Source organism: Buteo buteo, chromosome 19, assembly GCF_964188355.1.
Source record: "Buteo buteo chromosome 19, bButBut1.hap1.1, whole genome shotgun sequence".
NCBI classification, from domain to species: domain Eukaryota; kingdom Metazoa; phylum Chordata; class Aves; order Accipitriformes; family Accipitridae; genus Buteo; species Buteo buteo.
This window is the reverse complement of record NC_134189.1, coordinates 20,991,478-21,019,247: the sequence shown is the minus strand read 5'-3', so window position 1 is coordinate 21,019,247 and position 27,770 is coordinate 20,991,478. Positions and strand designations below refer to the sequence as shown.

General features: G+C 41.4%; 2 protein-coding genes across 7 annotated transcripts in view; both read left to right on the top strand.

Moving 5' to 3' along the window:
• TULP3 (TUB like protein 3) overlaps positions 1-20,619 on the top strand; it is a 33,806-nt gene extending 13,187 nt beyond the window's left edge. For 3 of the 4 annotated variants that reach the window (XM_075051551.1, XM_075051548.1, XM_075051552.1), the window contains exons 2-11: positions 1,135-1,186; positions 6,151-6,313; positions 8,217-8,393; positions 10,241-10,371; positions 11,997-12,194; positions 12,697-12,809; positions 13,211-13,325; positions 15,277-15,375; positions 17,541-17,712; positions 18,232-20,619. In XM_075051551.1, the coding sequence (XP_074907652.1) occupies positions 1,154-1,186; positions 6,151-6,313; positions 8,217-8,393; positions 10,241-10,371; positions 11,997-12,194; positions 12,697-12,809; positions 13,211-13,325; positions 15,277-15,375; positions 17,541-17,712; positions 18,232-18,365 (1,335 nt within the window). In that variant the 5' untranslated portion in view covers positions 1,135-1,153 and the 3' untranslated portion in view covers positions 18,366-20,619. Of the gene's footprint in view, positions 1-1,134; positions 1,187-2,415; positions 2,509-6,150; positions 6,314-8,216; positions 8,394-10,240; positions 10,372-11,996; positions 12,195-12,696; positions 12,810-13,210; positions 13,326-15,276; positions 15,376-17,540; positions 17,713-18,231 lie in introns of those variants that run through there. The other variant, XM_075051550.1, reaches the window with a different exon arrangement.
• Positions 20,620-24,238: 3,619 nt separating this feature from the next.
• Positions 24,239-27,770, top strand: part of TEAD4 (TEA domain transcription factor 4) — a 59,592-nt gene continuing 56,060 nt past the window's right edge. For 2 of the 3 annotated variants that reach the window (XM_075051554.1, XM_075051553.1), the window contains exon 1: positions 24,732-24,810. The gene's annotated coding sequence lies outside the window, so the exon portion shown is untranslated. Of the gene's footprint in view, positions 24,307-24,731; positions 24,811-27,770 lie in introns of those variants that run through there. The other variant, XM_075051555.1, reaches the window with a different exon arrangement.

The window sequence follows — 27,770 nt, the reverse complement described above, 5'->3', positions numbered from 1 at the left end:
AAACTTTTATCCTACACATTTCAGCCTTCCAGGACAGGGCCTGTGTTGGCTAGGGTGGTCTGTAAGGACCTCTGATCTGTCGTCTGCTTGCCTGGAAGTTGAGTCAAATGTGGATTTACTAGGGGTTAAGGCGACTCTGAGCCCTTTCTCCTCTTGTCAGCTCGACATGCTGTGATCGAATTTCCACGGCATGTGTTTTGCAGAAACCCCACCCCCACCTCTCTCCATCTCTCCGGTTTTCCTTGTTAGGGTTATATTCAGCACTGTCTGCCAGCTTGTGACTTCATGTCATTGGACATTTCTGCATACCTAGACCAGACAGAGAATTTCCTGTTTAAATGGAAATTTTGGTTAGCCCTGCTTTTCTGCCTGCCATCAATAAAATATGTAATGTTTGTCTGTTTCTTGTATTAAGTGTCTTCTTCCTGATGCTTTCTCACTTCCAGAGAGGTCTTTGCCAAAGCTGTGTATAACTGCTCTAAATTGCACTTTATGTAATAATTCATTATTGTGCAAAACAAAATGGGCAGTCTATATGGAACACAACTTAGAATGAAAACCTAAAGTTCTTATGAAAGTTATCTATAAAACACTTAGTGAAATAATTATTTTTTCTTCTCTAGGAATTAATATCAGCTATTGTAAATACAGATTCTCTCAGGTATTAACAGTAGTTCTGGGAAGTCTGGCAGGAGGAGAAAATGGTGTAGGTTTGACTCTAAGATAAAACTTAAAATTCTGAGTTAATTTGGAATTGGGTATTTTAGGAAGGAACAGGGACTTTACTGAATTGGTTTGAACTGTGCTAAGCCTTCAGATATGAATTGTCTCATAGCCCACTTCAATAGTGGCTCATAATCCATCCATCGGTAACAAAGCCTTTTTTGCATACAAAATGTTTTCAGAACAGTTTACTAAGGTGATTAAATTACCATTTGGTCCTATTTATGCCAGAATATGAAGTATGTTTTGGTTTTTAATGCCTTGTAACTTGGTCTTCTCACGGGATAGAAGTTACATCTTAACAGTTGTTTTAAAGTCTTGACGGTGAAGCCGTAGTCTGTGAATATCCTGTGCTCTTATAATGCAAATTATTTGCTAGCAATAATTAATTTGTTTCTTTCTCTTTTCCAGCATCTTTGAGGATGAAAGCATGAAGCTACGACAGCTGAAACTAGAGAATCAGGTAAATGATAGTGCTGAAGCTGGTAAAAATAAGTATAGGAAAACAAACGTTAGCCATCTAGAGACTTGAGAAATGGGGCTGAAGTGCTAAAAATGCTTGGTCTAAAGAATACAAACAAGAACTCATTGCTAACATTTTTCTTTAAAGATTTTCATGGCTTTCATTAGTTTAAGTCAACCTTGCTATGGCTTGTAGGCTTAATTGCTTTGATACATTTATTTTTCATATATCCTCTCATTTCATTGGGATTGAGTCACCACAATGCAGGAATGAATCAAAAGAGAGGAAGACTGCAGGGAGTTATCCATTTTAAGCATCAAAGGAAAAGAAAGTTTCCCTGAGCTATTGAAAAATCTTCTTAACACTGCTGTGGAGAAATATTTCCAACATCTTTTGACTTTTTTTTTATTTCCTACAGAGAAAACATACAGCCAAGTATTTGTCAAATAGTAGGTTATAGGTCTCAGTTTTTAAAATGCTGTTTGCTGGATGCTTACATCACCATATTCTTCAAAGCAATAAAGTATCCATCCTTAATATTCTTCCTCTGTGAAATTTTAAATGCTTATAAATAGATTAGAAGATGTGAGATTGTTATGATTCTTTAGCTGGCCATTTCACAGGGACCACAGATCATTGTCTGCATTAAATTCATCTGTGTTCAAATTAAAGTATGTTTTTTAGAAAAGCAGTCTTAGCTGAGGATCTTTAAATCCAGACATAACAGTCTTCAAGGAACTGTTGCAGCAGATAATAACCCTCTTTACCAGAACTTGTTCATTATTTCTAGTCTGAGTTTGCTTAGCTTTGACTTCAGACGGTGGATTTATTACCAGCTTTATCTGTGTGTATATAGGCGCTTACCTAAAACACTTCAGAGTCAAGGAGTAAAATTTAGCTTTGGTCGTATTTGTGGAAGTTAGGATAATGCTTTTACCCGTAGGCTATCCAGTAACACTTGTTTTTGAAAAAACAAAACAAAACACCCCCCTCCCCCCCCCCCCCCCCAAACCCACATTAGTTCAAGTAATCAGTAAAAAAAGTAATCAGTAAAAGAGCATTTAGTGCCAAATGCCACATAGTAAGAAGTTCCAAAACTAAGGATGGTCTGACTGCTTGGCGATGAACCTCAGTGTCTGTTTTAGGACTGTTGTCTTGGGTCATAAGCTGGTAGTAATCACTGGCTCCTAGCACTAGGCGCTATGGTCAATGTATGCCTCGTTTCAGAGCTCGCCATGGGGATGCGTTGCTCTTCCACCAAAACAAAGCTGTTGGGCTGGGTGGAATTCCCTCAGAGCAGCTGTCAGTTGAGTCATGAAGAGGTGAGTTTAAAGAACTTGCACTCTTCTGCAATTTTGTTTCAGGATTTCTTGGATTTGGTTGAGATTTGCAATCATCTGTAAAACCAACAGCTAGAAAATTTCACTAAAATACATTCTAACACCACCCTGCCTCCTTGCAAATGAGATTTGTTGAGAAATGCTAACAGTCTTTAATTTAGGATTGTATATTTAGGTTTGTATGTTAACTTTTAAAGTCTGCTTTTAACTTTTACATGAATAGTACCATGCCTTCTAAAGAAATAGAGGTCAATAGGAGATCACTATCAGACCTAATGGACTCATTGCTGGTTGTAGCTGATGCCCCGCTTGATTAATTTGTCCTAAACATTTATGGGAATTGGGATAAAAAATGTAAAATGTTTTAATCCAGCAGGATCATGTTTAGAACTTTTGGCCATACAGAGAATCTGGAATAAGCATTTGCCACAGCAAAGACATACGCCTGTCATCCATCTTAATGATGGGTTTGGAAACACTGTAATTTCAGTAAAGTATTATTTATAATAACGCATGACATCAAGTTCCATCTGTGGGCCAGCTCTGCCTGCCAGGATGATTTTATCTAGACTACTGCCTTTTCCTTGGGGAGAGAGTGTGTGGCTGCTCAGGCAGTGCTTGCTTCCCCAGCAGTAGAAGGTGTTCCTGTGTCTTTTGAGGCACCTGCAGCTCTAAGTGCAATATTGCCCATCTCCCTGTGGGTGGAGAGCGTGAAGCTGAAGGCATATTTCTGAATGTACCTGAGATGGTACTCACTCTTGACACAAAGCTTCATTAATGCCATCATCACTAGCATTGTCACTGCTGCCTCAGCATGAACTGAGGAGGAGCTGAAAGAGTGGAGAGGGTGTTTCAGAGCTAGGGTCCATCCTGCATGCCCTACTAAGGTATGGCCGTGCCAAATAATTAGTATGGTATTGCACCTTCAAGGGTGGAGTGCTTGGAACCTTTCTGTGTACCATCTTCCTGTTTGTCACAGTTGTAGAAAGAATACTAAACTAGTTTTCTTATTAGTCTGCTATGATATATTCATTTGACACATCTGACTTCTTAGCTTGTTGGAAACTCATTAGAACCAGAGTTGGTGGTTTGTGATCCTTTAATCATCCTGTATTCTGATGTTATGCTTTTCTGTGGTGCAAAGAAAATGTTTCTGAAAGTTTGTGAACTCCGTGTATTAAATAATCCTGAACAAATCATGATACTCTGTATTGTTATTTATCTAATGGATTGTGTGTTCTGGTGTCCTGTTCATGAACTATCTAAATTTTTCGTTGTAATATTATATCAATTTTTACTATAACACAGAGCTGGAGGAAAAGACTAGTTAATAGACAAAATGAAACAAAATACAGTCTCCTTTCTTCTACTTCATCTTAGTGGAGTGAGGATACATAGTACTGAAAGTAAGGCTGGTCTGCCACCTTATGTAGAGAAAATGAACTGCTGCTATCTGTCCTGTCAATGGGCTTGTAGATTTTTTCCATTCTCAGTAGGCAAAGTGGTAGAGAGAAGCCTTTTAAAAACAAATTAAATTACTATCAAGTTTTGTCACTTTGATTATCCTGAAGTTCTTGCAAGAAGGTCGGTCACATCTATCAGCAATAAAGTAGGCTGCAATATAAACCAATGTGATCCCAATGGATTGGTGAGTCCTAGAAACTCATTGATGAAACAATTTATTATAATAAGGAAAAAAAAAATCTTTAGACTGGTGAGCAATGAAATGTTTAAAAAAGCTCATCTAATAGAATAATCAGTTAAGTAGCTCTTAAAGTTGTTATATCCTATAGTGATCCCAAATTCAATTTCCGATTCTAGCAGTAGCTGTGCACTTTCTTACTGCCTTTAGGATGTGTCTGTTTTTTTCTTGTCAGTCTATTTGTCAGGTAGAGAAACCTTGCTAACAATTCTTCTCAAATCCTTATTCTGAGTATAATGTTTTGATTCTTGTTTTCCCTCTCTCCTTTTATTTAAACTACTGGAGATTTATAAACTATCATGAATTTTTTTACTTCAGCATTAATTTAAAAAACAAACAAACAGCACAAACCAATGTAAACTCTTCTGGAGGGTCTGACTACCTCTCTAGAACACAAATTTTATCTGTAATCATAATTTTCTAAGAATTTGACTTCTGCTTATTTTTCTTTTCTTTTTTTCTAGACCAGTGTGATAATGTCTTTGGAATTCTATGTAATTTTTGTCCTGCAGGACAATCCTTGCAAATAATTCTGCAGTATTACTGCACTACCTGTACAATACTGCAGTATTACAATACTACCTGTATTGCAGTCCAGACTTCAAAGTGTAATTATGAGTTTAAATAAAAAATATTGTTTTGGTTTGGGTTTTTTGTTGGTTTTGGGTTTGGGGGGGTGTTTTGGGGAGAGGGATTGGTTGTGGGGTTTGAGGGGGGTTGTTTGGAGGTTTGGGGGGGTTTTGGTTTGGTTTGGTTTTTTTGACAAGTGCTTAAAAAGCAGAAAGAATAAATTACCAAGGGCTGAGTTGTGTTGGAATTCCTCAAGGAGAGGTTGCCTAAGAAACTAACCTCACTTGAGATAAAAAGCCTAATAGGGTAGGAAAGGACCAACAAGAGAAAGAAAAAAACATAACAGGAGAGGAAAGGTTTCCAAAGACGTCTGTCTCAAGTGGATTGAATTGTTGGTACTATTTGTCTGATGGATCCTTGGAGACTGAAAAGAATTTGATGGAGAAAGGGTTTCTATGATCAACAACAACTTTCAGGGGGTGTTCAGGCACCTAAGAAGCAGGCATGGATAAACTGCATCTATAGCAAGGGCCTTGCACATCATTTGTATAGTGGTGCATTACAGAATATTAGACTATGATTTTTCCTTCTTCTTCATGCATCACCTGAACTTTTAAGGATTAAGTGTGGCTGTCTTTAAAATGGTGCAATGTCCCCATTTGCCTTGATTTAAGTATAGAAGTTGTTTCTGTTCTCATTTAGTAGGAAATCATAAACATCAAATGTATATGTATCTCGGAAAATCAATGTTTTATTTTTTAACATTTGGATTTAATATTCTTTCCTTTCAATCCTGAATTACATGGAAAAATTTTGCAAGGTAGATCAATTTTCCTTTTACTGGATCAGTCCTATTTTAATGACTGTAATTTTTTAAACCCCCCCCCCCCCCATCTAAGTCTAATCTCTCAACATTGGTTTCTGGGAACTATTTGTTTTGAGTTCTCCCTGTAAGATAGCTTTTGAGATAAAAACCTTTTCCTTTGCAAGTCCTGTTTCATATTGGATTATAAATGACTGCTGAATTTGTCTATTTATATTAAGGATTGCTGCAGTTTAGACTAGATGAAAGGAGGTGAAATAACCTGCTGATGGTCTCAGGATAGATCAGAAAATAAGCAAGTGTCCATAACACCCATCAACCACTGACAGAGAGTTAAAGGCAATGTCTCACTCCAAAGACACAGTGATACCTGTGTCTAGGATTTTTCTAAGAGATTACAAGAGGATTTCAGGTTTATTGGAGATTCCGATCAGTGACATGTCATTCATTGCCAATGGCTGGGGCATGGTTTCTGCCTCTCTGGATGTGGTTATTTATCCTTATTTCATGCTTTTTCTTTATTTCACAGAGAGCTCTTCTAGAGAAGAAGCAGAGGAAGAAACGTCTTGATCCCTTGATGGTACAGCCAAATCCTGAGGCAAAGCTGCGTAGGTCAAAGCCCAAAGGGTGTGAGGAGCAGACTCCTTTAGTAGAAACTCCTACCCCTTTCCACAGTGATGTTATTTTACATGGTAAGTAATCAACCTGATTGCAACAATGTTCCCCAAAATGCCAGTGCATGCCTTTTATGTCATAGATGGGCACCTACAACAGTGGTCAAGTGATAAACAAGATTGATTACATACCTTTCTATGTACAAAAGTAGAATTGTAGTACAGTATGGTTGAGCAACACTGAACTGTAAAAACAGACAAAAACCTTACCTTGTATTTTGTGACAGCTGAGAATCTTCATGTGCCTTTAAGTAATCTCTCCCTTATGTTAGGCTAAGAAGAACTGTAGAAATGGATTAGGAACTCCTATAAAGGTAGCGAGATACAAATCCAAAGTAAGAAAGTCTTCTGAAGCTGTAGGATAAAGAAAAGGAAAAGATCCAGTGGTGGCTGCTTGTACTTTTCTTCATAGTGTACTCCATGTCAAGATTGCGTATGACTGAATGATAAAGTAGATAACAGCAAAACCAAGTCTTAAGAATACTGAATTAGGATCTTGCTGGTTTTTACCTCATCTGTTGTTTTCTGTGGGCTTCAGGGAGACAACTGAAACATAACAAACAAGCTATAGTAGTCCAGAAAGTCAAAAGCACAAAGTGATATCAGAGCCAAAGACAATAATTCAGTTGTCTCAAAACATTACAGTAAAATAGTGACCATTCTGTTAGGAGTTAAGAGAAGTACAGTAGTGACACCCTTAAGACTTCCATGCCACAGGTAGGAAAAAAGAGCAGCAATGAAACCCCTACATTCCAGCGGAAGCATCAGGAAGTAGTTTATGAGAGCCAGGATCCCATCAGCCTATCAAGAAAGTAACAGGAAACATGCTAAGGCTTTGAGATGCATGCTATTGCAGGAAGTTACAATACCACTGTTATATTAATAGGGAATTAATGTGTAGAGTAGAATTTTAAAAATCCAAACAAACCAGTGTTACCTAGTTTGAAGATCACATTTGGAACTATGTTATCCCCTGTCTTTTGAATGTTTTTCTGGTTCTCCAGATGTCTTTCAGGATCATAGGATGGGGAGGAGACTAGTGATGTGGATGGTAGCATTTATGTGTTTAAAATCAGGTGGAAGAAAGCTTTTGTTAAAAGACTTAAGTCAAAAAGAAAGTGAGAGAAAAGATATAACTCCTAAGTTAGGAAACTTCAGTAGTACTGAAACTACAAGAAAGAAAAATGAAAACTAACTTTCCCTCACTAGCTTCCATAGTTCTGAAGCTTCATCAGTACAAACAAATCCTGTTAAGAAGTGGTAACAGCAGTAAACACGTCAGAAATCTGATGACTAGATAAAGCAGTGAAGTTTTTAGAAGGAAAACAGTGGGAAAGCAAGAAATCCAAAGCTGGAACTACACTTACATATTGAGTGCTACACAAACATGTATTAAGTATTATGCCAAATCAAGACATCTCCGCCAATTACGAAGTGCAATGCACAGCTGTGTTGTGTGTTTAAATGTGGAAATTTCATTTCTACCAAAAAGATAGAGGGCATCCATTTACAGTTTTTGCTGCCTGTGGCTGTAGATATTTTTATCAAATTCATTTGTGATGTTCACTGTAGAGCACTCACTTATTGTCACAGGAGTAAACAAGGAACGTGAAGGAAAAGAAAATAGAGTAGTTGCCCATAAGTAAATTGAAGGATATCAGTGTGCATGACAAATACAACTTGTTTTAATTGCTTAAGCGCTTCTAAAAAAGTAGAAACTGATGCCTGATATGTTTAAACTAATAGGTGCTCTGTACCAGTCAGGCCTGACTCCTCCCAACTCTTCTGACAAAAGTTGAGCAAGTATACATCAGTATGTTAAAGGGATGCTTGAGCAAGGGAAGAGGAAGAGAACCATCCTGGGATGCATCTTTAGCCATAAAAAATAGACTTTAGCATTCTGTTTCATTTTGGCCTGCAGGCATTGATGGACCAGCTGCTTTTCTGAAATCAGAAGTGCAAGATTTGGGGACCAAGCTCCAAACTCTCTCTGCTGGATCTTCCAAAACAGAAGACAATGCAGATCAGGAAAATGATGGAGAGGCTCTAACAGACACAGCAGGCAAGCCAGATCTGCAAGAAATCTTACAGAAACGAGGTAAGAGTTGATAATGGGCAAAAATCTTTTTCAGGGGCTCTTCTACTTCTTATAATTTTTTTCAGTAGCATTAAAAAAAATAAAAAATATGAGGAATCATGAAGGAAGTATCTGTAGGATATTACTTTTAAATGCAGAGCTAGTAGATTCTACAGCATGTAGAAATGCAGAACTGCAGTTCCTTCTTCTGACATTAATTGGAACATACCAGTTATGCTTTAAAGGTTTATCAATGTGCTGTGTAATTTCTGGCCTTTCCAAGGAAGTTGGTGCAAAATGCTATACTTCACATTTTGCTAAAGTTTGGGGTATTTTTATTCCAGTTATATTACAGCTGGATATGATGCTTGACTATTTTCAAAACAGCAGAACCCTCTATAGCCAGTAAATGCCATAATTTAACTGTTTAGGAGACTAACAGGAAAGGTGTTCTTTCCGAGTTGGAGGCTGTCACAATCGACAGGTTTAGAGTTTTATATTCAATAGTTATCTCATTGAGTAGTTTACCAGCAGCATCTCTGTCTGCCAAGTATCTTCTGTTGCTGCCAGTGCCACAGGAAACCTTTTTTTATTGCGTGCAGCCTAAGCACTTTGCAGCAAAATAATGGCAAGTGTTTAATATGGTACACAGCTTGTTTTTATTTTGCAGAGCCTGTCTCCCAGAATATTTCCAGTACACTTTATATATTAAGGTACTACCATATGTAGAAATACTTTCATTCAGTTGTGAGATGCAACAGCAGCTTACCTATGGATAGCAACATTACGCAAGAGTTAAGAAAGGAAGCAGGAGAGAATATCCAGAAACTTCAGGGGAAATTAGTGGAGGTAGAATATAAACAGTGAATTTTGAAATTGGCCGGAGTACTAGGGTTAACGCCTTTCCTCTTTCCAAATGTGCTTTGGGAAGTTTACTGACAGGTTGTTAAGACTACATTTTTCTGTTTCATCTGAGACAAAGAACTTCCAGCAGTGCCTCTTCTATGCAGTGCTGTGTTGGAGCACTGTTATAATACTGGGTCTCAGAAAATAATTGAGCTTAGCAGGCTGAGTGTGTTCATTTTCTATAGTGCTTTACATGCTTTTCCATTCTACAGCCAAATTAAAGAATGGAATCACAGAACAAAATGATGCAGTTCCAAGTGGAAGGAAACACCAAACAGTGATGTGTACGGAAGCTCTTTAAAAATGTCTTTACCCAGAGTTATTTTAGTTATATACCCACAGTCATGTCTACATAACTGTGCTTAGGTTAAGATGAAGTAAATAAGTCCTGGAACTACTCAGTCCGTGCTTCTGTTTTAAAAATCAAATCATTGGCAGTATTCATGAGACCTGAGTTATTCCTACTGATGTAAGAATACTAGGGCTCTTACTGAAAAATTATCATACTCCATTTCAGTGTGTATAGGATTAAAGGGAAGTGGTAAAGGATGCAAACTGTACAGAGTCCAAGTTATAGGATAGGTGTTGGCATATTGATCTGCATTTCCTTTTTTTGTTCTTAAGACATGGGGGGCTTTTTTGCATGAAAATAATCAAAATTAATTCAATGACAGCATATATTAAGCAATACATTACATCATGTAATATCATGTAAAATAAGTATTAATAAAACTCTGACAGCTGCTTAATCATCTGCACAGTGACAGCTGCAAAATGTCACTAGGGGTTTGAATTACAAGACTCAGGAAGCAATATAGCACATGAAGAAAATCAGCAGTTGAAACAACAGAAATTAATTAAAAGAGTGAATAGCTATGCAGGAGTCATATATGAATTAGTGATGCCATGAACTCATGACACCTTTTTTCAGAGGTTACCTGCTTGATCCTGTATTCTGACAGGAATATCAGGCAGTTTGAATTTTGATGAGGAGGACACAGAAGAGGAGGAAACTAGTAAGACACTGGCATCTCATTCACCGAATCCTGAATCTGAGAGGCCTAGTTCTGCAAACAGCGAGAAATCTTTTGCAGTAAGTGTCTTGATATCCGTTTCTGATGTGGGCTGGGCACATGCTTGATTTTAGTACAGACCCCTTGAGCACTGGGTTGAAATATAGTAGGTGCAACTACAGTAGCTAGCATATTACTTCCCTGAAGGCAGAGGAAGGTCATGATTGTCAGGTTATCTGACTGAAGGGCCATTGAGTAAACAGAAAGACCTAGTAATGATTAAAGGAACAATGGTGGGCGGAGGAACCCAAGTAGCATAATCAGTGAAGATGGGGACACAATGAATCAGCTACTCTTATGACCCTCAAAGGAGACAGATTAGGCCATTGTCTCTGGCGTAATATCCACTAAGATGACTCAGAGAAACTGTGAAATGCCATGCAAACTTAAGAGGGATCACTGCCTGAAGGTTTGTAGCATTTATTGTGGGATGCAAGGGGGAACAGAATTTTGGGATGGAACAGAGAATTCTGGGATTGGAGAAAACTTTTTATGGGGTGTTTAGGGAAAGGGACCCAAGAGGGAAAAGAAAGGGGTCAAGGTGGATCAGGGAGTAATAAGCATGGGAAAATAGAGAGTAAAAGGGCTAAAAAGCACCAGATGCATGTAAACAGCTGTGAGACAGTTTGCTTTTCTGTCCAAGCCTTGTGCCCGATTACTGCGGTGTGTCTTACCTCAGGTGTTAAAACTACATTTCTAACTATTTTCTGTGTGAATGTGTTCTCGTGTGTGTGTTTGTGTAAAATACATACATTCGTATGCTGACAAACTATATGGTGGACTAGCCAGTGAGTTGGAAGAGACCAGCGTGAGGAAGACCCAGGGTCTGAGCTAGTGACCAGATAAAGGGCATAGGTTTTGGGCATGGATGCTGGACAGCCTTACAAATCCATGCTACTATCCAAAAGACCCATGTGAGTGTATTTGTGAGGTGACTGCGTATGTTGTGCTACACTAGTGGGCGAGTTGCTGGGCGTAAACCAGCAACCTCATCTCCAAGGCCCAGTAAGGGGCGAATCTCCTGGGTTCTACAATCCACAGGATTCAGCTACCTCTAAGAAAAAGGAACTTTAATGACCTATACCAGATTTCCATTAGAATTCTGGTTCCTTTGGTGACCACAACTTGCATCCTGACTGTACATGTTATTCTAAAGTTCTTCCAGCATTTAGCTGAGGTGGTTCCACTGTCAGCTTAGTCCGTTTCTGCTCCTGTTCTGTACTGTACCCTATCTCAGTGCTCATTTTAGTCACAAAAATCCCACCCTATCTTACTGCAGCATCCACCAGTCCATACTATCAGGCTGCCTTATTTCCCCACAGTGTTTGAAGTTCTAAAAGCAGAGAGGCTCTTTGCTTAGAATATTTACAGTGTCTCATCCTATTTTCCCCTTCCTAGTAGTTCACTCATCTCTGGTTAATGGGTACTTTTTCCTCCCTCCCCTCCGAAGACTAGTCTTTCCTCAGAGTAAAAGTCTTCAGCCACTTTCTTCAGAGAAACACAGGTGGTCTCTCATTTAACTTCCCTTTCCCAAATACCTTCTTTAGACATGAGATCTTCTGTTTCAACAGACCTTTCTTTTCTTGGGGAATACCAGAGCCTCTGATCTGATATTAATTTGCTAATATGATGGTTCTTCCCACAGGAAACAGGTGCTTCCTGTAGTCCATCCCCTCAGGCAGATGCACAGCTGGGAGAAGTAGAGAACTTGGAGGATTTTGCATTACGCCCTGCACCCCGTGGTATTACAATAAAGTGTCGAATCACTAGAGATAAGAAGGGAATGGACCGGGGCCTCTTCCCTACTTATTACATGCATCTGGAAAGAGATGACAACAGAAAGGTATTGGAAGCAGCACGTAGTATCTTGGCTATTGTACTCTTACCACAGAATATTTTTGGTGTAAGGGAGAACTTCTGGTAAGAAACCAGAAGCTGAGGAGAGCCAGCATGCAGATGAGGACAGCTTATATTTGGCTAAGACACTAAGGAGGGAATTGGCAGGTTTAAAAGCCATAATACAATGAAAGATGAAATTTAAAAAGTATAAAAATGTCAAGGCTAAAGAAGAGCAGGGAGACTGAGCTGCTCTGCAAGAAAAGGAGGGAAGACTAGAAAGGACAGTTGCATTAAATCTAGACTGCCAAGTGAGCTGATTGGAGGAATAGGATTTCAGAGCGGGCACTTGTGGAAGAGATCAGAATTGTGGAGATGGTAATTACAGCACAGAACAAAAAGAGGAATGGATGTGGGAAATGGAGAGTTAACAGTTTGGATAGCAACACCTAGCAATGCCTCTGCATTCTTGCAAAGCTCCAGTCTTGATCAAAGTTTTGTATTTCCAGACATTCCTCCTTGCAGGGAGAAAACGAAAAAAGAGCAAAACATCCAATTACCTCATATCAGTTGACCCAACTGATTTATCCCGAGAAGGAGAAAGTTTCATTGGAAAACTCAGGTGAGAACCACAGATGAAAACTACAGACGGGAGAGATTGGATTTTCATTTTAGTTGAGTTGGGGGTTTTGAATAGCAATCTGGTATCACTTCAGAGAGAATGAACTCGCGTTGTCCTGCTTAATGTAAGCTGTATTCACCCATGTTGGCAACCTTTCTTCAGCATTACGGTTCACTGTGGCAATTCAGAGAAGGAATACAGACTTGATGCTTTTCCAGGATAGGTTACAGGCTCAGTTCACCATGGGCACTTTGCAGAAGTTCCTTACTGAGCTGGCAATAGGAAGATTCAGATGTCAGGAGATGTGTGCTTTTACTGTGCTGTACAAATACCTTCAGAAGATGACAAAACTTTCCACTGATGCCTCTCTCTTTCTCTGTCTTTCCATAACCTGATGTTAGGTCAAACCTCATGGGAACTAAATTTACAGTCTATGACCATGGAGTTAGCCCAGTCAAGGCACAAGGTCTAGTGGAAAAGGCTCATACGAGACAGGAGCTTGCAGCTATTTGTTATGTAAGTAGTGCCTCTCCCCTTTTGCCCCTTTCTTGTTTCTGTGCCCTGCTTACCGAGGAAATGGGGCTTACAAAAATCATGCCACCTGGCTGCCTCTCCCACTTAACTTTGGAACCAACTGACCAATTTCAACCAGATACAACAAAGGGCAGAGGCCTCAAAGAGAAGTTCTTACAAGTTTAACGAAAAAAAAAAAAAAAATCAATGCAAGGGGAGGGAGAGAGACCCAAACTAACATCCTGATGACCTCCTTACCTGGCCTATTGTTCAGCATGTGGCCGGTCAGCATATCCTTTACATGGAGCCAGCCACAGCATGAACTGCCTCTTGCCCAGCTGGTATCTGGTGGACACTAAGAAGGAACTGGGAGTACCCTATGAAGAAGAGTTATTTTTTGCAAAACCAAAAGCATTTTGGTGGATAGGAAGGAGCTGGTATTGTTTCAGTAGCAGCTTGTTGTTGGTAAGAATATGGCTCCAGGGGAAATCGTGATTTGCTAGCTCTATCCTAGAGATGTTTTCTTCTCCTGGTCTTGCGGATCACCTCAGTCTAGGCTTTAGAGTGAGGACGCACTTGTGGACGCTTTAGAATTATGTGAGGGTTCTCATGTCACATTGTTTTGTATTCCAGTCCTAAAGTTTGAGTAAAATTTGAGGTTCTTTACAAAATGATGGCCTGACAAATGGAAGGATTTCTACTTTTATCACAGGTACAGCAGCAGAAATTTAAAGGTGCATTAGCCTACTGGAGAATGGTCTTTTTCTTTTCTTTTTTTTTTTGTTTTGTTTTTTTTTGTTCTGTTGATCTTAATGGCACTTGGGAAAAAAATTGATGTGATAATTCCAGTACTAGTCTGTCTACAGAAGTATCACTGGATATTTTCTTTGTATACATTATTCTTCAGTTCCCCACCTAATTGTACAGTGCAAGGTGTTAAAATGACTACAGCAGATAATATAAAGTCAGCTTTTCAGATTTCTGAACTTTTATCTACAAGAAGTTCATAAAGTTTATATATGAATAAAATCAGTACCCTCATTCTCATATGTGCCCCTAGACTTTCTGAAGTGAAATAATAGAGGTTGCAACTACAAAGACCCATGTTCTGTGTCTGCAAAATGCACTAGGCTGTTAGGAGAAGCTATATCACTTCTGTCAATCAATTCAGTACTTCTAAAAGATTCTGGCTTTTTAATTGGTCTTTGGGAATTTTAAAGGTTATTGCTGACATTGTTACAGAACACTTTAAATGGGCCCTTGAATTTTGGTTGAAGTTATCAAACGCATAGTTTGAGAATGCCAAGACTTTTTTCCTTTGCTTTTTATACTCAATCCACTTGGAGTAGTCTCCTGCAGTACTCTGGAAAAATCTGCTTGTCTTTAAGATTGAAGCTTGGACACTTACTGAATACTTTGCCTTCTGGGTCTGTTTTTAATGATTTATAAAAGAGCATGATTTGAGACAAAATTGTAGGTATGCTCTTAAACACAAGTAACAGCACCTAAAGAAGAATGTTATTCATTCTTCAGAAATGTTTTAGCCTAAATGGTGATATATAGATAACACAGACTCAGGTCAAAGATATTTGCCACTTATCATACTTAAGGCTCATTCACTAGCAAGATTTTAGCACAGTTTTGCCTCATATGCAAAAACTTATGCCTGGGAAATTGCACTTGTCTCTGATTTCATTCTAAATGTTTCATTAGGATAACAGATGCGCTCTAAATTAGGTAATGTTATGTATGTCTTTTAACGTTCTCAAAATGGGAGAAAAAGCTGTTTTCAGTGATTAAACACAGTTGCAGTTAGATAACTGCTACTACAGTTGTAGCTAGCAAATCTCTAAAAACCAATACAAATGTGGATTCAAGTTCAGTTTTGCTGTCTTTCTTTCTTTGAGATGGAGTATCTCATTTACTTAAAATAATGTCTTTCCTTGTCTTTCAGGAAACCAATGTGTTAGGATTTAAGGGTCCCAGAAAAATGTCTGTGATCATTCCAGGAATGAATATGAATCATAAGCGAATTCCAATCCGTCCGCGAAATGTGAGTTATGGAGTTTGGTCGTGTTTCATATTGGAGGAAGAGGTTAAAACTTTCTCGTAGAGGTCGGGGTGTTACTGACAATCAAGGTTTTTAGAGCAAGGTTGTTAATACTGGGGGCTTTAGCAAGTCTCATGGAGAGTAAATACAATGTAGCCTAAAGGTGGTGATTAATTTGTTCTTGCCTTTTCCCTAATTTGTAGCCTTCTGAGTAGTGTTTGTATCCTCACTTGTCCTTTAATCAGCCTAAATATTATTCACTTGGCTATTGCAATGGCTAGTGTATGTTGTTGCTGTTGCACCTACAACCCCTCATGGGTGGGACCCTGTTACACTGAGAGTCGGATGAACACAGAACAAACTTGCTTCTCCTGGGAGCTTACGTTCTTAGCCAGTATATGAGTTACAACAGATAGATAATAAATAGATAAGGTGGTATTCTGGTGTAGTAGCAAGAGAATAAATACATTTTGATCAGAATGTTGTTAGTCTCTGTAGGAATCACAGAAGAGGAGGATTCTTTAAGGAGAAAGTGGGATGAGGAGAAGGATGGAGTTTTGTGGTGACTCTTTAGTGAGGATTTCTTATACATATGAGGGACATTATAGCTAAAAGCTTACAGAACTGTATCTGAAGATATATTAAGGTGTATGATGAAAATCATTCTGTTCCCTTAATGTGGGTTTTATGTTTGGTGTGATAGAAGACCAAAAGGCAAAAAGGACAGGTGCCAACTGAAAGACATGGTCAATATTTTAAGCTAGAAAATGGTATTTGCAACTGTGTTGTGAGTAGATATGAGTAGGACAAGAGTGTATTTGTTGAGGTCAGAGGAAAAAAAAATCTTCACGAGTGGAAATTCAGGGTCATGAGAGCCTGGAAAAGAGGTTTAGTTTTGTGAATGGGCAGGAAAATTGTATCTGAAGGTTGTCATTTTTTTATCATCTTTCAACTGGTATTGCTGTCTCCCCTGTCAGTACAGTAATGATTCCATGGCCCTGCCTTTATTTTTCTCCCCTATTTTGCCAACTTTTTTGCTAGCAGGTAAGCATAGTGACAGTGGACAAGGCTGAAACACAAAGCTGTTCTGAAAAGTTGGCAAAGCTTTCAGTGTAGGGGTTTGACTCTTTTTTTCATCTTCCTTCTCTGTAGTGTGCTGCCTTCAATTAAGCAATACTGCTTCCACTTTAAAGGAGGAAAAATTGCATCTAAATGCCCTTTGGTGCCAATTCTGAGTTATTTTTGCATCTTTAAATAAAGATAAAAATAAAGATATAAAGTAACTAGTTTAAACTGAACAGTGAGTTTTATTTAGGTTATCCTCAAAAATCCACTGTCATATCTGTATACAATACTAAAACAGTTACTATAACCTCGACAATAGGTTGTTTTCTGATAATTTTTTCCCATTAAATACCTTCAGTTTGGATTCTTTTTCTTGGGAGATTTAGCATATATTATTTCAGTTTGGATTTTATTTGTTGCAGAACTTTAAATCATGCCATGTGTTTCACTCGCTACTATTTGTAGCTTCTTGTAATTCATTCTGTTTGTCAAATTTAATGTGCTGGTTTACCTCCTTTTTGTATCGTTTTTGTTTTATTTCTCTCTGTTTTTCATATTGTGCATCACTTATTAGACCCAATAGGATGACATTTAATCTACTTAAGGGATACTTGCAGCCCGCTGCAGACTTCGAACTTTCTACTGAAGCAACCCAGGGCCTGGCACTATGCAGTTAATTGTAGAATTATTTTTTTTGTTTCAAAGTTTAGAATGTTAGAAATGGAAGTTGGATCCAACAAGATCAGAGAAAGCTTATGAGACTCAGAAGGGATTCCTGCCAGCAGGATGGCAGTCATCTGTGGCCTGTGAATTGCTCCATTTACTGTACACGCACTTCCTTCTCTCTCACTCTTTTTTTCTTGTTTGGGTGGAAATATGGTGATAGCTTATTGAGTGGAAAGGAATGCTTGGACTGGGAATCCATTAAAGTATCTTCCTGTACTTGCAGGAAATCTTCAGTAGGACTGAGTTTAAGTGCTGCCATTGTGTTTCATTAAACAAGGAATGACCTTCAAGTGACAGAGTGCATACACATGAGAGAGGCAGTACTCAAAAGAGCAGCCATTCCAAATCTGATAAATATATTTCTTTCTTCTGAACAGGAACATGAGAGTCTGCTGTCAAAATGGCAAAACAAAAATTTAGAGAACCTCATTGAGTTGCACAACAAGGCTCCAGTCTGGAATGATGATACTCAATCCTATGTTTTGAACTTCCATGGGAGAGTCACTCAGGCCTCAGTGAAGAACTTCCAGATTGTCCATGACAATGACCGTAAGAGTGTGGTGGAGAGTGTGTGGGGCTTATTCGAACAGGGAGAACCCAATTTATTTCATGAGGTTTGGGAGGAATAGGACACCCTTCCTGGAGAAGGGAGACTGGGTGGAGGAATTCAGCTCAGGATTACTGGGGACTTCTCAGCTGTCAAGAAAACTATATAAGGCCTCCCTTTTTCTGGAGTGGGTGCAGAGACTGCTGTCCATAGCTGCAGCAAAAGAGGGGGGCAAATGTAAGCCTCCTGAAGGGAAGGAAAAGGATTAATACAGCACTTTCAGCCCAGCAAAAGAGTAGTTTGAGCTTTGGTTCTTAGAATAAAGGTAATCTCGAGAATAACAGTCACTCTAGAGAACAGATTTTGAGGCCATGCTGGTGAGAAAGGACGGAGAGATACACCAACCGCGTATATTTGGGACTGTCAGATGTGTGGTTTTTTGTTTGTGGTGGTTTCTTTTTTCTTTTTTCCTTTGTTTCACTGTGAAATTGTTTGTCTCTGAATCTTTCTTTTCTCCCCAGCTGACTACATTGTGATGCAGTTTGGTCGTGTAGCAGAAGATGTGTTCACTCTGGACTATAATTATCCTCTCTGTGCTCTTCAGGCCTTTGCTATTGGACTCTCCAGCTTTGATAGTAAATTGGCCTGTGAATGAGAGACAACTGACTTGAAGCGTGGAACGCCCTCCCATCCCTGCATCTTGTTGTAAGAGTTCCAGGTGGAGTAATGAAAAGCACATTGGGGATGGAAGGGAACTGGCGGACAGACTTCTGCAGGATTATGAGAAAGCAAATACCAGGCCTCAGTGCGTTATAGTAGTTGACAGTAGACCATTTTAGGAGACTGTCCCAAGACTGAGCAGTCTCTGTATGCATTGTGGAAGGACAAGAAATATGGGTGATGTTTTTGTTGTCGGTGTTGATTCTGCTTTCAGAATCTTTGTAACAGATGCCGCATGAGAGCAGGCTAAGGAATTTAGCCCACTAATTGGAACCCCTTGCAGCTAGGATTAGAAAAATAATGGTTTAGTGTTCATGTATCTTGGAACTTCCACAGTGCCCCTGGAGATGATGCTACTGATCTGATGAGGAACCCTTGAATTCCTGATCAGATGAATTCAGAAAAAAAGGAGGACCATTATTGGCACGTGTTCTCTTTTGCCCTGTGTAGCATTTTGCTGTCTGTCACAACAGTCAGACATGGAGGGATTCAGGTTATGGCTCTGTGCAACTGTAGGTAATGTTCAACAAATACAGAGCTGGAATGAGACATTGGCTCTAATAAAACACTTTTCTCTTACTTTGTGGGATGATTCTCTGTTAAGGCTGATAGTCCAGTTCCCTTTCATTATTCTAATTACTCCATATCCCTTGACAGTCTTTTTACCAAATAAAGAACAATCAAATCTCAAATGCTTCCTTTTTAGTTGGTGATATTGTATCCATTGCTGTTTCTGTTATTCTTAACCATGTGAAAAATGAGACTGAAGAGATGATGGAATCTGACTGGATTTGGCAGAAGATAGTATCGTAACTATATACAGTACTATTCCTGAAAAGCAGTGTTCTGGTTGGTTGTATCTAGACTGTAAGCTGATTAGAAATATTTTTTTTGTCCACTGTTTGTAAAATTTTCTACATTTTTAGGAATAAGTTAGTGACTGATTTCATTTTTTTTTTCTTTTTTTAATGTGACATTATATCAAGTCATGACATAAATAATGTTAACCTGATTATAAGAAGGTGTTACCTCAAAAGGAGATTACAGGTGTTTTTGAAGGCATCAGTAAGTTTAAAAAAAATTAATAAATGTATCATGGGGCTTTGCAATGTGTCCTTCCAGTGTTCCATTTTTAATGCTGGAGGTACAATATGGAGACTGTAGGTCACAACATGGAATACTTCTTGATTCATCAGAGTGAATTGCTGCACACTGTGACATGTAAGCCTCATAGTGTACAAATCTGCTGTGTACTAAAGCAGAGAACAGTTACTATCTTGCCTGTTTTGTGGCCATTATGCATATTCATGATGATCCTGGAAAAGTCTGTCCCTCTATTGACACAAGAATAGGTGTTCTCCAGCTTTGGATATTGTCATTGTCAGCAGACTAACTGTTTGAAGCTCCAAGGAGCCAGATTTATTGCTTTCGGTCTCTGGCGTTTTTGCAGTAGTAGATATCACTTGCTCTTTCAACATAACGAAACTTCGTGAAGACATTTTCTGATATTGCCAGGAAAAAAAAAAAGATGGTAATCGTGTAAACTCTGTATTTAACTGTAAATTATGAATTGATGCTAAGAACTCCAGCTCGATTATCTCTCAGATGCCCATTCTGCTTTAGCTGGTGAGCCATTGTCTTGGGATGATCTCATCAGCAGAGCAGTCAGGAAGAGAACTTGAATCATGGATCTCTTTTGTGCCTTCATGTACTTCCTGCTCATCCGGCTGGGGCCAAGACCTGGCAGTGTTTTCCAGTTGTGCTCTTCTGAGTTCTTGGCTGATGGCTCTGCATTCCCTCTACCCATCCAGAAAAACTATGTCAGTTTGTTACCTGTCTGATTATTTTTCTGACTAGGACTGTATGAAAGAAACTGCCTTACGTTAGTTTGGGGTGACCTGAAGGTAGAATGCCAATTTCCAAGTCAAGATTATTTTCTCTGTGCTCAGAAGGCCACAGTAGCATCCCTTTACTCAGCCTTTCAGTTAGGCTTGTCAGCAGGGGCTCATCAAGCTATCTGTTGACATCAAATGATCCTAGCAGGGTCAGGGCCTCTGGGTCTCAGTCAAATTACGCAGACAGATGAACTGATTCAGTGCTCTTTTATCAGATACTGTTTGTTTTACATGAATTGTATTTATAACTTTTATATCTAAAGGAAAATAAACTAATTTATATATTGAAAAAAACCTTAATTCTAAATGAGTTTTTTGGTAGGATTTTGCTGTCACTTGTGCGTGTTCTTTGTTCCTCCTGTACTAGATACTACCTCAGTTTCATTCTGTCTTCTTGTATCTCACCTCTCTTACTCCCCCTTTTCCTTTGCAATTCTCAGTTCTCTTCCTTTGTAGTGTGTTTTTTCATATACTTGGAAGTCTGGGAATAAATGTAAGGTTAGTCTCTCTAATACTTTTTTTTTTTTTTACCCCTCCATCAGCAGGTCTTCCTGTATAGTTCTTGGTTTCCATTTGATTCTCTCTTTAAGTTAGTTGCACTTCTTTGCCCCATGTTTTTAATGTTTCTCCCAGTGTCCAGTTCGGGCTTTTGAGACAGTTCTTTATGCATTTTCCTACCCTCCATCTGAACCTGTTCTACTGTTGAAGTACAATATCATGTATTTCTGAATGAAGAACTGAGGTAATACAAGGCCAGGAAGGAACACCAAGTTGAAGTGGTTATTTTTTCCTGTTTCCACTGGGTTATCTAGGAACCCTAGTAAGAGGAGGTAGGGTGGTTCTGATAATCAGAAACTGACGGCTTGCAATCTCTAGGCCCTATTCTTCATGCAGCTCTTTTTTTCCACTATTTCCATCTAGGCCACGTTAGGTTTAGTTGGGAGAAAAAACTGAGCAGCAAATACTACTGGCCATTTGTTCTCAGTACGGTAATATTAGCTGCGTACATGCAAATGCAACATTCTTGAAATCCTGAAGAGATCTTAAAATGAAGAAGGAAGTGCGTTAAACTGATAAATATGAATATTAAAGACAGGCCTAGTAGACTAAAACAGCTCCTAGGCTGCCATAAGCTCCTTGGCTCACAAAGATGAAAGACTGAATAATTTCTTGCTCTTTCAGGGCTCAGTCCCATTCTCATTGAAGTTTTGCTGCTGAATTTGGTAGCAGTAGGACAGGGGGTTTTGTTACTGTTGGTGTACAATTGTATTGTACTTAGTGTGCTCCTCTACTTGCTGGTATTAACGGCTGTGTAAATCTCTCAGTTGACATTGAATTAGGTTTCCTGTTCTGGTACAGAAGACAAGCAAATCGTTCCCTGTGACTTACAGGTCAAGAGCTAAGAGTTTGTGCAAAGTTTTGTGAAACTGAACTATGGACAGATACCTTCTTTGAGAGAGTCAGGAACCTCATCTTCTCTGCCACAGTTGTACATAACTGCAGTTTGGCACTAGTACAGCTGAAACCCAGAATTAAGACAGACACTTAAGGTATCCGAGGGCCAAGAGATTTGGCCCAGCATATGGCTATGAAGACAAGTAGAAAAGCAACACTGGTGTAAGGGCTTCCTTACTAACAGGAGAAACAGCCTGCTACAACTGTGAAGTGGTAAGAATTGAAAGCCCTGCCACGAAAGAAGACAGAGGCCCTGTACCCACTGTTACTGTTCTATCTCTTGAACTGTACAGTCTGCAGAGATTTTGTCTTCTCATTCTGTCCCTTAACATGCTCTTTATGGAATTATTCTTTCTTCGCTGGAAGGTGGAGGTCACTTCTTTGGTCCCCAAACAGGAGAAAAATCTAGAAGCAAACTGACTTCACCAAAACGCAGTAAGGTAAAGGCTATTATAACTGTAACCTGCTCTGGTAATTTAACATTTAATTTAGAGAGTACATAAATGGGTGAATGTATTCCAGAGGATGGAATTTGTGATGATTTACTTTGATTAAATTAACAGTTCCAAACAAGGCAAACCACTGCACTGTCTGCAACAAAACAGCTTAAAATTATGAAGAAAACAAAGGATTTTTTTTTTGATGCTTAGTTGCATTAAGCCCTTTAGTATTACTTTCCCTTTAATAAATATTTTACTGTGAAAAACGACTATATTTTAAAAGCTGCATATCAAAATCAGAGTACAAGTCTGATCAGCTTGCCCAACACCCTCTGCTTCGTGTGCCAAGCAGAACAGTCTGCTTCCACATTACCACCAGTAAAGAAAAAAAAACCCACCACCAGAAAACCTCTATTCTTTTGAGTGGGTTTCCATCTGCAATTGACTGGAGTCCTGCAAACAATTTGTGTGATGATTCACAGGAAGGAATAGGTTTCAATTCCTTCTCTTTGAGCTATGTTGATTCTGCAGGGAAATGGGAGCAAAACAATACGTTAGTCACATAATTATGAGACCTGGCCTAGAATTCACAGAGAAGTGAGCTACCTTTAATACACATTTGTTTTTCATTAAATTAGACATTTTTAAATATGGTTTAGTAGAAACAGTGGCTAATTAAGATCATTACAGGGCTTTACCTAACAAAAACCCACAAAATAATTTCCTTGAATTTTGTAACTTCATCTGATTTATATGGTATATACTCTTGATTCCTACAGTTGTATCAGAAAACTTTTTTTCTGAAGTATTCATAAAATAAAATCATTGCTGCATTCCCATACAAAGAAAAGTAATTGTGTCTTAAAAAGGATTGCCCATCAGTTATCTTCAGCACTGCCAGACTAATAAAAAAAAAAAAAAGAAAACAACAAGAAACCAGAAAGTGGAGTTGGCCTTCCAAATCTCAAGGTGACACTTATAAAGTTGGTGGGTTTTGCCACCTGGTTTCTGAGGCCTTAGGACCCATTTAGGTCCTGCTTCCAGTCTTCTCTCTGCAACCCCAAAGAGTTACGAACTCTTTTAAAGAAAGCCGAGATTTTTCTGGGTCCATGTCTTCGACCTACCGAGGTTTCAAACAAAGCCAGCTGCCCCATAACCGTACGGCCAGGTCGTTCCGTCTGGGACGAAGCCACCTGCGGGGAGACGTGAACAAGTTTATCCCGCCGGCGGAGCCGCGCTGCCCGTCGGATGCAATTCCGTTTACTCGACTCTCCGTTCTACCGCTGCGCTTGTTTTTGGGGATGCGGCTCTCCCACCCCGCCGCGGGTCTCGGGTCTCGCACCAGGGGACAGGGCCGCTCCCCCGCGGGACGAGGACGTCCCGCCGCTGCTAGGCCGGGCGTTCGCTCTGGGGACAATTCCACCGCGGGCAGCCGGCTCGGGGCTCGGCTGTGCTGGGTGGGAAATCCCACCACGGCCCGAAGAGGCCGGCCCGCCCCCGGGAAGGCAGCAGGCAGGCAGGCAGGCGGGGCCCGGCCTCTTCCCCCCCCGCCTGGGGCCGGCCCAGCCCCGGGCCGCGGACTCCCCAACTTCTCCGCCGATCCCTGAGGAGGCGGCGGCGGCCCGGCCAGCTCCCGCGCCCCCCCTCCGGCCGCCCGGAGTTTCCTTCCTCCGCTCCCCCCGGCGCGGGGCGGCCCTCGCCCGCCCCCGCGGGCCCCCTCTTCCGGCCGTTGCCCGCCTTCCCCCCCCCCTCTCGCCCCGGCCACACACGGCCCCCGGCCGGGCAGCGCCCGGCCCCGCCGCGTTTTGTTCCCAACTCCGCCTCGGCCCCTCGCTCGCCTCCCTCTCCCTCTCCCTCCCCCGCGCCCCGCCAGTCCCCTCCCCAGCCCCTGCGTTAGCCGGCAGTCCCCTCCCTCGGCCGCGTTCATTTCATACCAACTCTCATTCCTCGCATTCCTCACTTCCTCCTTTCAAACTCCAGGGGAAATCAAAAACCCTCCCTTTTCCTCCCAAACTCCTGCCCGGCCGCGGCCGCCGCCCCCCCCCTCCCCGGCTCGCCGTCCCGCCGGCCGCTCCGCGCTCCTCAGGTGAGTGGGCGCTTTGTCCCGCCGGCCCGGGCTTCGCAACCCCCCCCCCCCCCCCAAATCCCCCCTCCGCCGCCCCCTGCCCGCTCCCCTCCGCCGCCACCCCGGCCCGGCCCGGCATTGTTCGCTCCGTGCCCGCCGCCGCGGGACCGGGGGAAGGGGAAGCCCCGAGGGCCCAGCCCCGGGGGTCAACCGCGGCTCCCCGGCAACTTTTTTGCTTTCTCTCGCACTTGGCGGTGGCGATGCTGAGCGAGAAGCCGACCCGCCCGCTCCCCCCCCAAACCCCCCAGTCCGTCCGTCTGTCTGTCCGTCCGTCCGTCCAAGCCCCCGCTCCCACCCCTACGGGCTCGGGGGTGGGGATCGGGCGGGAGCCGGAGGGGGGGAGGGCTAGGCGGGCAGGGAACAGCCCTCATCTGCTCTTTTGGCAGAAAGTCCTGGAGCAGAAGGAGGATTTGGAGCCGGTCCCCGCTGCCCCCGCGGAACGCCAGCCGCTCTTGCCTCGCCCAGGTCAGGACGAGCAGTTTCACGGTCGCTTTCGTGCGGGGCGGAGGGGCTCTCTGCGGGGAAAAAGGGGGGGAACGGGAGGGCTGGGAGCCCGGTCGTGTGCGGCAGAGGAGGCACAAGCGTACAAAGGAAGCGATGGGGACATCCTCCATGGAGGCTCCGGCGGCTTTTTCCCCCGCCGGGAAGGGGGCGGCCGGCGCCGGGACGTGGGGGGGGGGGACTCGGTCGCTCGTCGCGCCGGCTGAAAACTGCTGGCACTTCGAGTGGGAAAGGGAAAAAAAACCCCAAACAAACCGCAAAGGTTTCTGTGCCGTTTGTAGAGGTGTTCTTGGGGACGGTGGAGAGGAGGATCGGTACTTCCTGCGAGGAATTTTAAGGTGAATTGTGGAAGATGTTTTGGGGGAAAAGCAACACAAAAAAGTGGTAAGCGAACCCCTCCGTCAGAAGGCGTGTGGGGTGTTAGAGGGCATTTACCAAAAGGTGAGGGAATACAGTTTTCCCAGATCAGTTATTCTGAAGTTCCAGTTGAGTGTTGGTGGCATGCCTCTGGAAAGGATTTAAATTAAAAAACAAAACCAAACCAAAACAAAAACCACACACCAAAACCAAACAAAAAGCTTCCCCAAGTAATCTTTTATCTTATGTAGATAATTCCGTTTGAACAATTCCTTGCATGGGATGCTAAAGATGGGGCTTTTTTTGTGGAAGGGGGAAGGAGTGTAACTCAACGTATTTTAAGGACTTCTGTAAAGTACTTAATGGTGAGTGGTCATATATAAGTTAAAAAAAAAAAAAAACCAAACCAAAAAAGAACCCCCCAACTAACCGCAAGTAGTCTACCAATTTTTTTTGTTTTGTTTCTGTTTAACCTGGGGTTACGCTCTTGTTACTTTCTAACCTTAAGGGTTGAGTTCTGCCAATCCGCTACAAATAAACAACAACGCAAAATACTTTTCAAGTGCAGGGGGCTGGGTGGGAGGGAAGGACATTTGGGGGTTGGGGGTTTGGTTTTTTTCTTGTTTCCTATTGCTCGGAACGGATCGGCTTGTCCTAGACTTGATCGCACTGTCTCTGTGCACAGTGAGTGGAGCATTCGTTCACCTGTCTGTCCATCTGTCTGGGTGGATGTAAGAGGTTTTATTGTTCTCCTCCTCCAGAAGGAAGCGGGCAGCAGGACAGGGCATAGAGTAACGGGGAGGAGCGAGAGGAACAGAACGAGGGGAAAGCAGACTGGGCATAAAACAAGTGCTAGGGCCGGGTTGAAGCTGCTCTACTGTCACCTGTGCAGTTAAAACCTTTTGGTCTTGATAGCTTTTTCTCATGACAGACAAGAGCCTGGATCGTGCTGTAATGAATACAGAGGGGCTTCTTTATTAGGGCTGTTGGATGCTGAGGGACTCGGTGGTTTTCTTTGGAACCAGGGTTGGCAGAGCAAAGGGCAGCCAGCCAGTGGGTGCAGTCACCTTATGGGGTTTTCCTAAATCCCGGTCTGGATAGCTCCCTCAAACTCGAGCATGCGACCAAGTCCATCATCTCTGAACTGGACTATCAGCTCATTGTTCATATCCTCTCCGAGGTGATCTTGGGAGCAATTAGTGTGCATGAGAGTGGGTGTTAGGAATTACTCCGCTGTCTTGGTTCCTGCTACGTCTTTTGGATTTTTTAATTAATTTTACTGATGGCTTTGAAGTATATTTGGTTATTACTGTGGTGAGTGTTTCAATGTTGGTGTATTACAGAACATCTGTGGGAAAATGGTATGAAAATACTGCCAAGCTCTGAGGAGAAAAAGGGCTCCATGGCACCAAATCTTGCTTGTGGTTTAAAATAAAATCACAGTTGCTGTTGGTTTTCTTACTCGCGTATTTGTTTCACAGAACTCGAATATAGTAAGTAGAGTTTTGAGAAGGGTGCTGAGAAGTATCATTCCCAATAGATGCTGCTTGCATCTGTTTGGAGTGACGTTGTACTCATCCACAGCTTTCCTTCCTTAGTATTATGTGTCTTTTTCGGCTTATAACTTCCAGCTCTTGGTTCTGTCACAACCTAACTCAAGGGGTGGGTCCACAAAGACTTAGGCTGGCGCTGCTGTAGGCAGAACTTGTCCGCACAGCTTCAAACTGTCCATTTTCCTACTAAGTAGTCGCACCTCTTTCCTTCGTCGCTGCCATGGGTATCGGCGCTGCCGTTTACTGACCTGGGCCAGGGGGTCATCCAGGTGAAAAGTAACACTTTCTTTTTTAGCAAGTTAGTTTTCAGCCACATCTGTTCTCCAGTCCAGTTAATCATATGGTCACATAAATGCTGGTGTGGCTGGAGAAGGGGGTGCAATGACTGGAGGGGGGGGCAATGGGCGAAGAATGGGGATATTGTGTTAGCAACATTGCCATCTTTTCCCACCTTAAGTAGTTCCTTGGACCATGTCTACCGTTGCTCCTGTGCGGGTGAAATGTTTTTCTGTCTTACCTGGCCACAACTGTATCTTAAGAAAGCAAAAATTCAGTATTACCTTTTTCTAAAGATCTATTATACTTTCCCTATAGCTCAGGTTTGTTCTTTGTTCATTTGTTGCCTTTTTTTTTTCTTCCCATAAATGCTATGTAATGGATCTTCCAGTCATTTTCTTGGGCAACTTTTCCATCACCCAATGTACTTTAAGATCAGAAAAGTTTTCTTACTCTACCACAACAGTTTTTGCCTTGGTGTGTATTTCTGTGAAATGATTGCTTATTCTCTCTCTCTCTGCATTTGCACCTTCTAAGTTCTTACAAGCTACTAATGAGGCTAAACTTTTAATATTTTTCTATTATTCTAGGTCTAATGTTTGGTTTTTTATATTCTTCTCTTCACTTTCTTCAATTTATTTGTGTTCCTTTCGCAGAATGAGATCTGATATTCTACGTGTTGGAGGTGATTCATCTCCCTTTGTTGCCTGAAGTGATAATCTGAGCACAGGCAGACAA